The sequence below is a fragment of the Cynocephalus volans genome, chromosome 6 (assembly GCF_027409185.1).
Source record: "Cynocephalus volans isolate mCynVol1 chromosome 6, mCynVol1.pri, whole genome shotgun sequence".
NCBI lineage: Eukaryota > Metazoa > Chordata > Mammalia > Dermoptera > Cynocephalidae > Cynocephalus > Cynocephalus volans.
Window position 1 is genome coordinate 59013808 of NC_084465.1, and position 15858 is coordinate 59029665.

The 15858-nt window shown below is 34.0% G+C and overlaps 1 protein-coding gene across 1 annotated transcript in view; it reads right to left on the reverse strand.

Annotated features, from left to right (window-relative positions):
* Positions 1-453: 453 nt before the first annotated feature.
* Positions 454-15858, reverse strand: part of SEMA3D (semaphorin 3D) — a 124448-nt gene continuing 109043 nt past the window's right edge. The window contains exons 15-17 of the mRNA XM_063100692.1: positions 13522-13586; positions 8144-8283; positions 454-879 (exon numbers count right to left, since the gene is read on the reverse strand). Of these exons, the coding sequence (XP_062956762.1) occupies positions 454-879; positions 8144-8283; positions 13522-13586 (631 nt within the window). The remainder of the gene's footprint in view (positions 880-8143; positions 8284-13521; positions 13587-15858) is intronic.

The window sequence follows — 15858 nt, forward strand, 5'->3', positions numbered from 1 at the left end:
TCCAATTCCTACCACAACGTAGCCAGTTCTAGAGTGGAATGATATATCTGTTCATGAGAACATGGCACAACTGCACAATAAACTCCACGCTTAATGGACCTAAAAAGGAATAAAGCATCTTAATACAATATCTAATTTGATATTTGCCTAGCTCAATTAATTGCATGACATAATAAACTCTAAAACTCAAAACATAAAGCATTTACAAGTGTGAAGCCCCTATTTTGAGGATAATTCTGATATTCTGCAGGTACAAGTTTCATTCCTAGAAAACTGGTGTAGATGAATTATTTGCCCTTACCATCCCATATTCACCATATGTAGTCATATTCAGACTATTGTACCTTAGCAAAACTCCATGGAAAGCATTTATGAGTTAGAATAAGGGATGTTCTAAACAGAAGACAGTATTTTTGCAGATAAAGAATTCTTTTCTTTAAATTAAATAGAAAACTACGTGGCCAAAGCTCCAGGAAGCTCATCCAGGTCTCTGTGATGTCTTCGATTCCGTTTCTTCTTCATTTCCTGCATGTGCTTCCACTTTGGGCTGCCCTTGTTTCGCTGTCTCCGCTTCTCCCTGTGCCACATCTGTTCGCAGTACTGGTCGAGGCTGAAGTTTGGGCTGCTAAGGATTTGGATGTAGTCTTTGTATCTCAACCGTGACTCAGCCAATAGATCCTTAACCTGCCCCTCCTCATTCTCTGCCCTCTGGGTATTTTCCATCTGTTCATTCTCAATGACATTCAAAGTCAGCTTTACAATGGTGTGGATGAAAGTGTGCTCCTGGGCTTTGCAGTAATACATCCCAGAGTCCTTCCTCTGCAGACTTCGAATCAGTAGCCCATATTCCGTTTTGATGATCCTTTCATCGGGTTTCAACTGTAGAATTGGAAAAATATAGGTAATAAATTAAAAACAGAGAGGCCCATGAGCAAATGAAAACAGGCTACATAGTTTTGCTTAGATAAATCTAAAAGATATATTATCTGTTTCTCCGTCATCAAGCAAAATATTGTCAGCCACAGTTGAAGAGGGTAAAAAAATTCAACTAAAGTAACAGCTCCCAAACCATATTCAGAATTTTTCACATTTGTATCTCATTAAGTATAACTGAACCTTTGGAAGACAGTTAATTTTTCTCCCGGTATACAGATAGGAATGAAAAGCTGTGAAAACGTAATGACGTAAAACTGGAAACTATCAACGGACCTTCTTTACAGAGAATTCGGACACTAATTGGTGTGCTAAGATCACAAATTGGTATCTCAATTCCAAAACAAGAATGTAATATTAACAGGCATTGTGTAGAAAAGGAACTCTAGTGCATGCTACTACCTGTAATATAGGATAGAACAATGATTCCAAATGGAATTCACTCTGTTTTCTAGACATCACCAAATAAATGATCTGAATAGCATATGGAAGCTATAAATGGTGACTTGTTAAAAGCCAAGTGGAAAGGCGTCGATACAGCCTTTTGGATGTTAGAGCTGTAACTGAGTAGGACCATAGTCATAAGGTTAGCAACATTTAAAGCTGAATTTCCCTTTTTATTATAGATTGAATGTTTTTATATAGATTGAATATACTGTGTGTATATTTGATACTTTAGACTATGACATTTGTAGAAATATTTGCCATACCTCAGTATACCATAACATGGTTGTGTGATTTCAGTGTGAAAAAGCACAATGAACAAAAGAACCTCCCCTGAAATGTGATGCTCTTTACCCTTTGAAGCAATATTACTGAAAGACAATTCAAACATTAAGCTTGCCTGGCCCACAGTCTGGTGTGAATCGTGAACCTCTCTAGAGGCATGTTTACCGACACAAGAGCCCTGTTTAATGTAGAGTATTGTGGAGTGGCTCAGCATTAAGTGGAATAATAACAACAACAAAGAAGTCTGGAAGATTTCCCAGTTTACACATTTGCCCCTGTATCGAAGACTTTTAGTTGATGAAAATCAAGTAGGCATAAAGATGGCTAAATTAAATTTATTCACACTGGGTGGACTATACTCTGCATCACTATGTGAAAAATATGTAAGAAAAAATCTCTTCAATTCTGGAAATATGAGAAAAGGAAAAGCAACACCTCTGGCTACCAGCCCAGTTAACTAACAAGGATATGGCAAACCACCCTCTGTGCCAGAAAAGTGCAGCTGGCAGGGTACCATTGGAGGCCAAAGGCAGGTCACAGCTCAGATTCCTGGTTAATGAGGCTGAATGGTCTCCAGGCCTGCCTCTGTTTTGCACTGAATCCACACCACCAGGGTTTGTTTTGTTTGTTTGTTTGTTTGTTTCCCCTTACTTTGACCATTTGGTGAGTTGAATGTGTAGTATTCTTTTTCTAATGGGTTTATTCTAAGGGCCCAGATATTTTAAAATTCTATTGTAATACAAACTAACTTTGAATTCATTTACATTCTCAGAAACTATAAGAGTCTAATGCCTAAAGAAATGTGAATTTTGAATTGTTAGGGTTCTAAAAGGCCAATCTTAAACAGAAGTGGCAATCTCAAATTTAATACACGACACATATTTTTTTTCTTTTAAATAATTTCATTGCAAAAATTATCTTACAAATTTTAAATAAATCTTAGTTCTCAAAATACTGGTTCCATAATCTAGATTCTGGTCTCTATCTGCTCTGTTCCCTATGATGACTCATTTATCTTCACCAATTGGTCTCCCATCTATCAAGTTGGTGGCATAGCATATGGTGTACTTGGGGGGATTAAAAGCAAAGCTCTCTGCAGGTTAAAGTGTGAAGTATTATTAGCAACATTATAGACTACTGCCATGTTGCTTGAGAGCTAATATTCTGAAGCCTTTATTTCTGTAATTATCTTAATAGAAAATGGCCTGAGGTCATCAGCATGACAATCAATGTGAGTACCTTCAGTTCCAGTTTAGCTCCAGAAATTTTTACATAGCTGGTATTCTTGCTAATGTTAAAACTGCCCTTAATGTGGCTTTTAGAGACTGTCACAGCTCTGACTCAGTACTTTTTACTGTGCTCTTTAATATTCTGACAGGAAGAAATTATGACTTTGATTTCACACATATTGTGTAACAGTTCATCATTACTTTTGCTATCCTCTTTTTGTATCCTGTTTATGTTATTTTACTCTGAAGTCTGGTTCCCTTCCCTCCTTTTCACTCTTGTTCTGCCCCCACAGGACTCAGAATTTCATAAACACCTGACATTTCATTACTTGGTCATGATCCTTCACCTTTCCTTTCTTCTATGGAATGTTAAATTTGTTTTTTTGGTTTTTGAGCTATAGATATAAAACTAGCTTTAATAGACTTCAGTCTTTCTGGATTTTCCTAATGTCTATTAGATCATTTAACTGACATTTTTTGCACCTAAAATTTCAAAAGGGTGCCTTTAAAAAAATGGCATCTTTGATAAAATACATTTTGAATTGACATACAGTATTTTCACAGGATTTTTGCAATTTAGAGATAAAAATCTGTGACCCAGAAATTAAGTAGTTGATTAACATTTGCCTACCTCATACTTACATTCTCTGTAATGCTTTCATTCTGTGCTGGAATAGGATGCATTATGCAGACTGTATCTAGACAGCGAAATGTCAGCACAGTCAATTTAGAAAATTCAGCTCCTCTGCAGAGAGATAATGTAATCTTTGGCCACTGATTTAAACTCATAGTATTTTCTGCATTCTAGAAGTGATTAAGTAAAAACTGCTCAACCTTGCAAATCAAAACCATGCTTGAACTGGGGTCCACTATCCATTTGCCTAATGTGAACAAGGATAATGTATTTGGCATTATTAAATGTAGATCTTCAATGAAGGGCAATTCATTTAAAATGAAAAGAGTAACACGGAAGGGACAAAGGACATTTAGGTACTAAACAGCAGGTAAAAGTCAGAGACTTTGTCTCTAATAATGGCAGCCCAATGGTAATTTCTTAACAGATAATTCGCCTGTCAGTTCTTTCATAGTTAAAGCATCGCACATGTCTTGAAAAAGACTACAGCTTCAATATCACCATTCTCCAACAAACAGAAAATATTAGTAGGGGAAAATTAGGATTAAAGAAGGAAGAAAGCTCACAGTATGAAAAAAGAAAATGTCTTTAAAACTGTTGCAAAAATTTCTCTGTACTCTAAGTACTGAAAAGTTTTCTGATTTAATATGAGATATAGGAAAAGGAACTGGAATGCTATCACTTGTATACATGTTTTTAAATTTTTTAGAGTATACATAAATGAGACTGTACATAATCCACTTATTAATATACCACAAAACCAACAATATATTTTCAGGCAAACATTAGAAGAAAGAAAACTCACTAAAAAGTAGTACTGGAGCAACTGGCTCATTATTAAAAAGAAAAAAAAAATCTTTGCTATGAAACTTTTCCTAAAAATCTTTCCTACAAAACTTTTGTAGGAAAGTTAGGAAATGTTAGGAACGCAAAAGAAATAAGCAATGAAAAACAAAATAAAGTTACTTATAATATGTATGAAATTAAATTATTAATATTCATAATATATGAAGGGCTTGTTAAAATCATTTTTAAGTGAGTTTGTCAATGTAAAATAAGCAAATGACAGACAAGGAAATTCACCAAATACAAGTGAAACCAACAACCAAGAAACATGAGAAAGTAAGTTCTCATCTACTAATATTCAAAGAAATAGATATTAATACAATCTATTATTTATATTAAACTGGTAAACACTTTCTTAAATTTTGATGCACAATTTTGCCTTGGGAGTTTAGAGCAAGCACTAAAAATATGGTGATTTTGATGGGAAATTAGCCATATGTGGTTGTTTATCAAAAGCCATGAAGATAACGAATGTCTTCAAGTCACTCATTTTACTTTTAGGAATTTGTGCTAAGAAATTAGTTAGAAAAGTAGGGAAATATTTAAATATAGGGGAGTTCATTACCACTTTTTTAAGAGGGATAATAGACTATTTAAATAAGGTATGGATCACTGTGGCTTCAAAATGGGATGGGTGGGAGGAAAAACATGGTGTGAACACTGAATGACAGCGGAAAATGCTCACAGTGCAATGGTTAGTGGGGAAAAAAGTTGAAATAGACATCAAAATATTACTTGTGCATATCTACACTTAGTGGCCTCATAGTTCTTTATGTTGGCCCAATTTTAAAACCATTTACATTGCTTTTTAATAAAAAGAACAAAACTAAGATAAAAACCCACAAATGGAACAATGCAAATATTTGAAATTGTTTTAAAAATGTTATTAAAATCCACAGAGAAAATACAGTATAGTAAATGGTATAAGGCAATACCTCTTTTATTCATTCAGATTCCAAAAGTTCAACAGAAGCTTGGGGATTGCCAATCAACTTGTTAGTTACAGCATAAATATCATCAATTTCAAAAACAGCTTTGTAAGAAAGTCAGCAGATAACTGACTCATGACCTCCCCACTAGCACCCAACGGTGAAACAACTCAGTCAGGAAATGTTCCCCTCCTGTCAGAGAATAACCTGGTGAAAGCCTCTCTGCCGCAGGAGATCATGGTCTCTCCCTCAGGCTTTTTTGAGTGGAAGAAAGATTCCAAATGTGACCTTATGGGTGAGGAGCAGAGGCATCCTGCTGGGAAAAATCCTTTAAATATAGCCTGCCTATTGCCCTTTTTCTCAGCTCAGGAAGCAGTACTGCATATCCTGGACAATGTGAAACTGCCTAAGGCAGATGAAAATACCAGTTGAAATATTACAACTAAGATACTTTAAAGTAAAATTCAATAAATACACTATTTCTGCTCCATTAAAATTCATGGAGCATGTTACCATCATGACTATATGATATACTGTTAAAAGGTACATTAAAGTAATGCACAGCATTTACAGGAAAATGAAAGATTTGAATGCACAAAACCATAGGCAAATATAGGTATCTATAACTGAGAGATTAGCCCAAGCAGAATACCACATCTTTTGAAAAAGTCAGATTAAACTTACCATGGAGAAAAAATCATGTATGAAAAATATTTAACTGAAAGCAATTTTCAATCTTTGTTAGTTACAAACTTAAAAATACCAGTTAATGACATTTAAGCCTAAAATATTGCAATGTAACTAAAAAGCATCCATATGTTAAAAAAATTCAGATAATCTTCTTCCAATATTTCTTGGATAAAAAATAAATGCTGTATGTTTTGAAAATAGATAATCACTTCTATATCAATAATATTTCAATATATATTGGTTAAAATGGGTCCCTTAAAATAAATATTCAATGTAAATATGGATCTGCCATAATCTCAGAATTTATGGATGTCAGTAATGATGAAAAATCAAGTTTTACTGGAAAAAATTTGACATAAAAAATGGAGTTACTCCCTAGGTATTAAGTATGTAAAACTTAACATTTTCATAGAAAATCTTATTCATGTAGATCTTAGATGAACAATATAAAAGTGGAACTCTATCTTTAAATCAATTTCTTATGACAAAATTTGATTCTTCTACTCCAAGGTTTCTCAACCTTAGCAGTATTGACATTTGGGCCCAGATAATTCTTTACTGTGAGGGACTGTGCATTGTAGCATGTTTAGCAGCATTGCTGACCTCTACCCAGTAGATGTCAAGAGCAATCACCCATTTGAGATGACCAAAAATGTCTCCAGACATTACCAAATGTCAGCACTCTGAAAGCAAAATTTCCTGAGGTAGAGTTTGAGTGATTACATTTACTAGTTTAAATGCTTATAGACTTGTCAAGGAAGCTGGTGTTTTAGAGAAATTTGGTCAACTTATTTACATGAGAGAGAAATTGAGTGCTAGAGAAGTTATAATGTGCTCATGAATCCTCAGCAGTCAAACCATAGGTAGAACCAGTGTTTTCTAAACACATGATCAGTGCTATTTCTGATTCCACACATCCTCACTGATAGGGACTATCAATAATTTTATATGCATGTTTACAGTTGTGAAAACCTCTGCTTTGAAATTCTATTTTCTCATATGCATTTTCTCATTTAATTTTCACAGTAACTTTTGAATTTATTTTATTCACTTTAGAAAATTGTGGCTTAGTGCTATTATCAAAGGTCTCAGGACCATGTTTCAACTCAAGCCATCTCATTCTGAATCCTGTGTTCATTCCATTACTCATTACAGTGTCCTTAGTTTAATACTGGGAGTTTCAGAACTGTAGTCTGAGCATTATTGGTTTCTCTTTGCCTCTTTAATTAAAAAAAAAAAAAATTCTGTCAATTAACCTTTGTTTCATGACATTCAAATAGAGTTAATCTAGGATTTCTCAGACTACCCAAACCTTTCTCATTAAATTCAGTAATATATACAACCTATATATCTCACAGAATCTCCTTGATATGTTTCAATCACATGTATGTGTTAGTAAAACAAACAGAAAAAAGTCAAAAGAATAGAGTATAATACTTATCCCTTTGTTGATTTAATTTTAATACATAAAAGTGAAAAAGCATGTATGTCCAGATATTTATTCAATTTGCTCATCTGATATGGTAAAAATAGATATTTCTGCTTTTATACAGACAACATGTTTCATTTTCTGATCTAAATTGAACATAGTATGAGTTAAAATTTAGTCATTGTGCTACTGTGGAGGGAAAAATTTTGTGTTGTTCTTCTTAAGGAATTGTCCTAAAATATAGACAATCCATAAGAAATGAAAATTTGGAAAAAACAATAATGTAAATTTCTCATAAAAATTCAGTCTGCTTTTAAATATATTTTATTAAGACACTTCTATTAAATTGGCCAATTCTTATCTCAAAGCCATTGCTATCTTTGATGTCAGTAAGCATAAACTGTTATTCTTTTTATCAAATAATGATGAGAGCACCATACAGTACTAAAAGTTGAACATGTCTCACTATCAAAAACTTTAAGTTTTACACTATTTCCCTCAAGGTGGAGGAATCGGGTAAGGGACACAAATTTGTACTGATGAACATGCCAATAATATTGATTTGATCATCACATGCTGTACACAAATACTGATAGTTAACTCTGCACCCTATGAATATGTATAATCAAAAATAAATAAACAAACAAGGAAATTCCAAAATACAAAATAAAATAAAATATTGGGAAAAAATAAATGTTAGTTTTCTTTGATGACACTAACTTACCTCCTCCCTATGTTCATCTCCTGACCGCTGAATATACCATTTAATAGATGCTTGTTGAGATTTAGGCATACATTCCAGAAAGGTTGAATTAAATTCAATGCCAAAAATCACCTTTTCATCAGCAGTTTCATGACTAATGCCTGGAAAGCAAACATGGAATAGGAGATTAACCTTGACCTGATTTTAAAAGCAACGGGAAAATAGACTGATTTAGAACAGATGCCATGGGGAAAGAATCATGCACATTATTAAAAAGAAAGGAAATTCATGTTATAATATTGTTACTTAAGAGTCAAATATTATCCTATAGATTGATTTTTAAAACTCTATCTCTATATTACAAGTTCTACTCTTTCATTAATACATTAACTATTTGCATTTGATTTTTTAAAAATAGTAATTCATGAGATCTAACTCAAAACACTGAGTTTCTCTGAGCTGAGTAAACATTTTGCACTTTTTAATGGTTTAAAACCTTTTTGTTTATATAAAATATAACTAGTTTTGTAGATAGTCTGGAAGAACAATTTACTTCACTTTTAAAGAGAAATTCTGTCATGAATCAGTCCACGGAGCTGAGCAGGTAACATTAAGAAATGTTGATGTCAGGAAAGTAAGTACAGTGGTCTATACTTGATGAAATTCTATAGAGATGATAATAAGCCAGATACTCTAATACTCAGAATGTGAACCTTATTTGTATTGTTTACCAATTATTTTTCTCTTTTATTCAGAGGGATTCTATAGCCCAACATGCATTTGCTATGAGATAGCTAATGAGATGCTAAAGGAGCAGTATCTCAGACACCTTATTCTCGTAAATCAACTGCACCATCTGAAATACATTCCATCCAGAGTAGTCAAAGGCTGCGTCCCATGTGTGATCTGAGATCTGTAGCTCAAGTTTGATCAAATAAAAAATGACAGCTGCTCAGCCTGGCCCAAACATGCACTTTTTTATTGTATATTCATTCAGATATCTCAATTCTACAGATGGGCCTTCTTAGCATTCTAGGCATTAACTGAAGAGTAAGGCTTCAGAGACTTAAGTGAATCCTAAGCCTAAGCACACAAAATTATCAGCAAATGGCATGAATGCACATACACCCAATAGTTAAGAAACTTCTTTTGAACTTATTTGGGTTTTACCAGCAACGATTAAGTCAAGCATGCTGACACCATTATGAATTAACCTCATATAACCTTCAAAATGTGTGGATTCCACTTAAAATCTGTAATCTATCAACTATTTCCACCTATTCAACGTACTATATCTGCAGTTTTCACAGTTAATAAATTCCTAACTCACAGAAAGATCACCAGTGCCGGTCATGGAAGAGAGAGACATACACCATCTCATAGTAACAGACACCGTTTTCCTGAGAAAGGGGGTTTGTCAAAAAAACAGGAAGGATGCAGGCTAATTGTTAGGTTAGGGGGCAAGGGCTCAGGAGAAACTCAGACCGATTCCACCAAAGAATTGTCAATTAAGTAAAAGATAAATTAGTGAAATCAGCTGGAAAAGTGAAATAGTGAGCTGATTGTCTGAAATCCTTTTTCAAATCAGTAGAAATAATGACTCTATGACACAAAGTCATCTCTACATCGATTTGACTGAAAATGAATTTATTGTTGATTCCAATAATGTTTCATTTCCGAATTGTAAATTTTTATTTTGAAATTTTTAAAACATATGTATACATATATACATACATACAAACATACAGTATAATATATATTATTTTATTATGATCTAATTTTTAAAAGTGTAAAAGTTGTATATAATAGTGTTTTAACATAGACAATCTATTCATTAAGCGTAAAATAATTTGGAAAAGAGTATTTTAGTCTTCCATATTTCTATCAAAAAATGTTTTTCTTGGTGAAGTGCCTAGACTATTTCTTTGTAATAAATTATGACATAACATTGAAGTATGAGATTAGATTTGATTCACATTTTAAACACAGATCATCTACATGCATTGCTAATTTTATTAATTAATAAACATGCAATATCATAGCATTTAACAATTTAAGTAATGAACAAAGAAAGAAAAGAAGGAAGAAAAGAAACATCTATCTGCCAATTATTCAAGACTTGATTTCCTACTAAAGTGCATTACACATTTACGGTGGATTAGAATCAAGTCATCTCCTTTCTTCTTTACTACAAATTATTATCCAAATCTGCCCTCTCTCTCCATTAAAAACAAAGTGCTTTAGCTTGTAAATACCCTCATGATCTCTACTTTAAGTCCCACAATTGATTCTCTTCCTCTAGCTTCTCCTATTCCAAACAATTATCTATTTGTTTAGTTGTCAATTACTTTTACTTCGAAAAAACAAATTTTCTGAGAAACATGAAAAGCTCTTTATAGCCTGAAGTAAATATACACTTCATAGAATAACACAGAGATCATCATAAATTTAACTCAATCTGTATCAGATCTCTCTAGTTTTAATTTCTGTTACTTCATCTACTTTATAAAATTTAACTTTCTCCTTAAAGCATGGCTCAAATGCTACCCATCTGAGTATTCCTCCATTTACCCATCCATTTCACAAATATTCTTGTGTGCCTAACATACTGGCACTGTTTTAATTGCTGGGATGAATATGACAGGCAAACTCACTGCCCTTAAGAAACCTGCATCCCAGTGACAAAGTAATCAAGTAAGTGAATAAATAAAGAACATAGTATCTGGTCATATCTGCTACAAAAAGTAAATAAAGCAGATTAGGGAATATCAGGTAGGAGGGCAGAAAGGTATTTCAGATAGCGTGGTCAGGAAGGGTGTCTTTGAGGAATTAATATTTATCCATAGAATTAAATGATGTGAAAATAGCTATGTGAACATCTGAAGAGAAGAGTTCTTCAGATACAGAGGATAACAAATGCAAACATATCAGAGGTAGAAAGTAGGTTGGTGCTTTTGAAAAAGAGAGAGCCAGTGACTGAACCATGCAACAGTGATGTGAGCGAGGGTCAGAAAATACAACAGGAACCAGGTCAAGTAGCATCTTACAAGCCACGGTAAAGGTTGTGGATGTTTTACTCATTGTTCTAAGAAACTAGTGAAAGATTTTAAGTAAGGGAATGACACGATCTGACTGAAGCTTTTAAAAAGATTACTCTGGCTACTAAATGGGGTACAGACTGAAGGGGTGCCGACATGGAAGCAGGAGACCAGTGAAACAGCTGCTGGAGAGGTAAGGTGGCTTCAGGTAGGTTGGCATCTATGGAGGTGACGAGAAGTAGTAGAGTTTGGCCACAGAGCCAGAAGGACTTATGGAGAGTTGGTGATAGGATGTGAAAGAAAGAACAGTATAAACATGACTCCTAGCTGCTTTTTGACTTAAGCAGCTGGGTGAATGGCGGTGCTATTTGTTAATGTGAACAAGACTGCTCAATATATCGGCTTTGGAGAAGGTGACAGAATTCTTTCTCAGGCATAAGTTTCAGATGCTAATTAGGCATTCAAGTGAAACTGTGAAGTAGGCACATAGGGAAGAGTTCAGAACTGGACTAGGACTATCTGAATCAAATAGCCTCTGATGGTATTGAAATTGAAGGAATTAGGGAATAAGTAGGCAGAGAATGGAAAAGTGACTTGGAGCTCTCCAATATTTAGAAGGTGGGAGTAAAAGGAAGGTTAACACACTCAGAAGGTGCAGTCTGCAAGGTAAGAGGCAACCCGGGGGCATGCGGTGCTGTGGAAGTAGAAGTGTGCTGTGCACGGTTTCTCTGAAAACAGAGGCCTGGTTTTCCTGGTGTAAATACCTCTACCATGGCTTATTCAAGCCACCAGTGGTTTAAAACTAGCTCACAAAATTGCTAAATAGTAAGTAAACAACTAGCTGTCATGAAGCCACATGAACTGGCTCCAGCACACTACTGCATGGAGGTCAAGATAGGAAAGTGTTTCAAGGAAGATGGAATGAGAGATGAAGTAAACACGGGAACTGAAAACTGGCCATTGAATGTGGCAGGCAAGACTGCTGGTGACCTTGACAAGAACGGCCTGGGTAGAGTGATGGTGATGATGATTCAAATAGACTGTGTGTAGTGGTAAGCAAGAGTGGTACATGGTCACGTGGAGACAGTAATTGTGAGTGCCTTAGGCAGCGGCTGTGTTTCACTTTCTCTGTAACATTTATCATCATCTGACATAGCATTTATTCTACTTGTTTTTATGTTTACTCTCTGCTCCCTCCCCTAACACACACTTGAATATAAGTTCCATAAACACACAGATTGTTTTCTTTTTTGTTCATTGATGTATCCTCAATACCTACAACAGCCCCTGGTAAGTCTCATATGCACATGTGAAGTATTGCATACACAGCACACGGTAATGATGGCTAAATAAAACATTGGACACGACAGGGAGTCGTGGACACATTAGAACAAGAAGCCAAACACACTGTTCTAAACCAGAGCTTAGTTTTCAAAAGAACAAAGTTATGAGTTAAAAATAACTGTTTTGTTTTTAAATCAAGAAAATACTGTTAGACCACCAGTTATAGACTATGAAATTTGAGTTATTTCCATCACTGGTGGGGTGGTTACTAACAACGCGCTGAAGAAAAGTGCTTTCCTTCACCCTTGAGAGCAAAAAGTAACTAAAGTTCTGGAATATGTACTTTCACTGAATTTTTTCTGTTTTCAGACTCACTCACTGCACCTCCTCTCTATTCTCCACCCTGCCCCTCTCCTAGTATGACATTCTAGATCTTCCATTCGACTAATTTTTTTCTGAGTGATAAAGCCTCTGGTGATGTCTCTTTTCACTAAGCTCCCCTATCACTAATTGTGCCTTATGACATCTCCCCAAAGAATCATAAGCTCCCTAAGGAGTTTCTTTGTCTCATAATATACCCAGGACAATTACATGCACATGAAAGTCACTTAATAAATATTTACTGATTGAGTGAATACAATGAATTAATAAGTCAATACAAATAAATTATAGGCTACCTAAAACTTCTTTCCAGTAAGTACCTACACTTTTACCAGGCTTTTCTGAGAGGTCTCTTTGAGTTTACTCTAACTGTCCAAATGTTTTTGGCTATATCCCGCTTTATCCCTAATAGCAGTTTTCAAACTTTACAAGGATGAATATGCCAGTAAAAAAGAAACAAAAGCTATGATTTAGGAATTTTAAAAGACATATGAAACAAATAATGATATAATAAAGGATTATTCACTTAGGCATGTAGACAGGTTGACATAGAATTTCCTGTTGTTTTTCCAGAACATTAAGCAAAATGAGATCTTCCTATATAATAGATGTTTTAAGTCATCTAATAAAAAGACACACAAACACGAGGCTTAACATTTTAAATGGGAGAAAAAAGCATATTAAACCTATACTTACTGTCTTCTATGTCCCAGCACTGGGTGATTGGGTCCCCATACTTTACATCTTGGCGTCTAGCTCGCCTATGGAAAGAGGATTATACAAATTAGAACTTCAAGCATGATAATCGGAATATAGAAAGGCTACATCTAATGCTTCTAACAGTGGCAGATGCAAAACTATGCTTGTCTTACTGCTCAACTTAAATGCAGGTCAATTTTCCAATCAACCAAACATTAATCCAAATATTACTGGTAGTAGAGTCTTAATAAAACAAATCCTTTTTTGCCAATAAGATGACCTGAATTTTATTTAGCTGTTATCCTTTTCTCTTTCTCTGATTTTTGACAAATTATTCAACAGAACAATTGGATATAAATATAATCCAGGTTTTATATATATAAAATGGAGATAACTATTCCTACCCTCTTTTAGTCAGTCACTGGGAAAGTAATTGAGAAAGTAATATATAAAAGAACTTAAGTAGTGGGTAGGAAAGTACACATAAATATAGAATACCTTAACATGTAAAGATTCATTATTACACAGATTTGATTAAGCAACAAATTATATACTGTCATTTGAAATAGAAGTACAAGTTTGATATGGCATAAGTGGCTAAATGTTGTTTCTATGGGCTGACGTATATCTCACACTGATTTTCTTGAAATAGAAGTACAAGTTTGATATGGCATAAGTGGCTAAATGTTGTTTCTATGGGCTGACGTATATCTCACACTGATTTTCTGATAGTGGTGATAATAATAATAACAATAACAATAACAGTGGCTTTTGCATTATGTTACATATTCTTTAAGAGAAAATAGTAACTATTGTATAAAAATAGAAAAAATCTGCTACAGCTAAATGGCTTACACTCAGTATATTTTCATTTGCTTTGGCTATTTTATGTTACCACTGCAGCGATCAGAGAAGTAACAGTAAACCTTCTGCAATATCTAGGGTACTCCTTAAGGCAATGCTGACCAGATGACAACCTTATAAAACATTCATTCATCGTATACATCTTTTGGCTCATACAAATACGTTAGGTAAGGGAAAACTTCACAGTGGCATATCTGTAAGATCAGAGATACAATCTTGGGAAATACAAGAAGAAAAATTTATGATGGTATAAGGAACATAAGGTCAAGAATGTTTTTAAATCTTGGCTTCTAAAGGAACAGGGTCAATTCATCAAACTGAAGGTTTATTACCAGCTAATGAGCATTCTTGATTTTTAGCTTCTACAAAAGCATTCCCCAAAGACTACTATGATAAGTACACTTTTGGCCAGAACCGATAACAAAATGTGAATGACTTTTAACTGTTAACTTCTAATAATTGTATTTACTCACTTACATATAATTCAGAGATTTCAGAACATTTAAAATGTCTACTAATTTTAAGCAATATTTGCTATTATACTACACATTCAATCTGTGATTCCCAGAATTTAGAATTTGACAAATGAGTAAAATTTCAAAAAACAAAATGTTCATGTGGTAGTGAGACTAACATATGCTCACCTGTTATTTTGATTTTAAAAAAAAAGACTTAAAGAATAAAAATATAGCATATATAATTTGCTGACATTTTGCTTAAAGGAAAATATACCTGGAGCAATACTTCAGAAAATAATGTTACTATAACCCACATTTTAAAATCATTATCATATTTAACTACCTTCAATCATACTGATGGACATCCAGGTTGTTTCTAGTTATTTTGCTATGAAAAACAGTGCTGAAATGAACAACCTTGAGTATATAACTTTGTAGCACTTTTGCATGTGTGTATAGAATAAATTCCTAGCTGGGAATTGTTGGCTATTTTTAAGGGCACATATGCAACGAACTACAAACAGCAGGCCAACAGTTTGTTGTTTAAGTATACCTGAGTCGCAGGAATTGATGAAATTAGAGTTATTAATATAAAAATAAAATTGTACCGAGTCACTGGTAAACATCGTGGACAGTACATTATCCACACTTTTACAAACTCACATTATCTGCACTTTTACAAACTCATGCACTGATAAATTACTTGCAAAATGGTACGGAGGTATGAGTATATACTCATACATATTTAGATATATGAAGGAAGAAAATAGGAAAAGTAAAGTAGTGAATAAAGACAAAGTTTTAACGGTCTTTGACATAAATGAAGGAAGCTAACATAAAGAATTTATCAACTTTTTTAGCTCCACATGTCAAAATTTCAGAACATCTGTTATATCCTGCTTCAAAATTTAGTTTGATGTGAAACTATAAAACATTTTAATTTTAATATTCCTTGCATGGACCGATTGCAAGAAATATTTTCCCTTTGGCTTAAACTGTAAGACAAGGCATT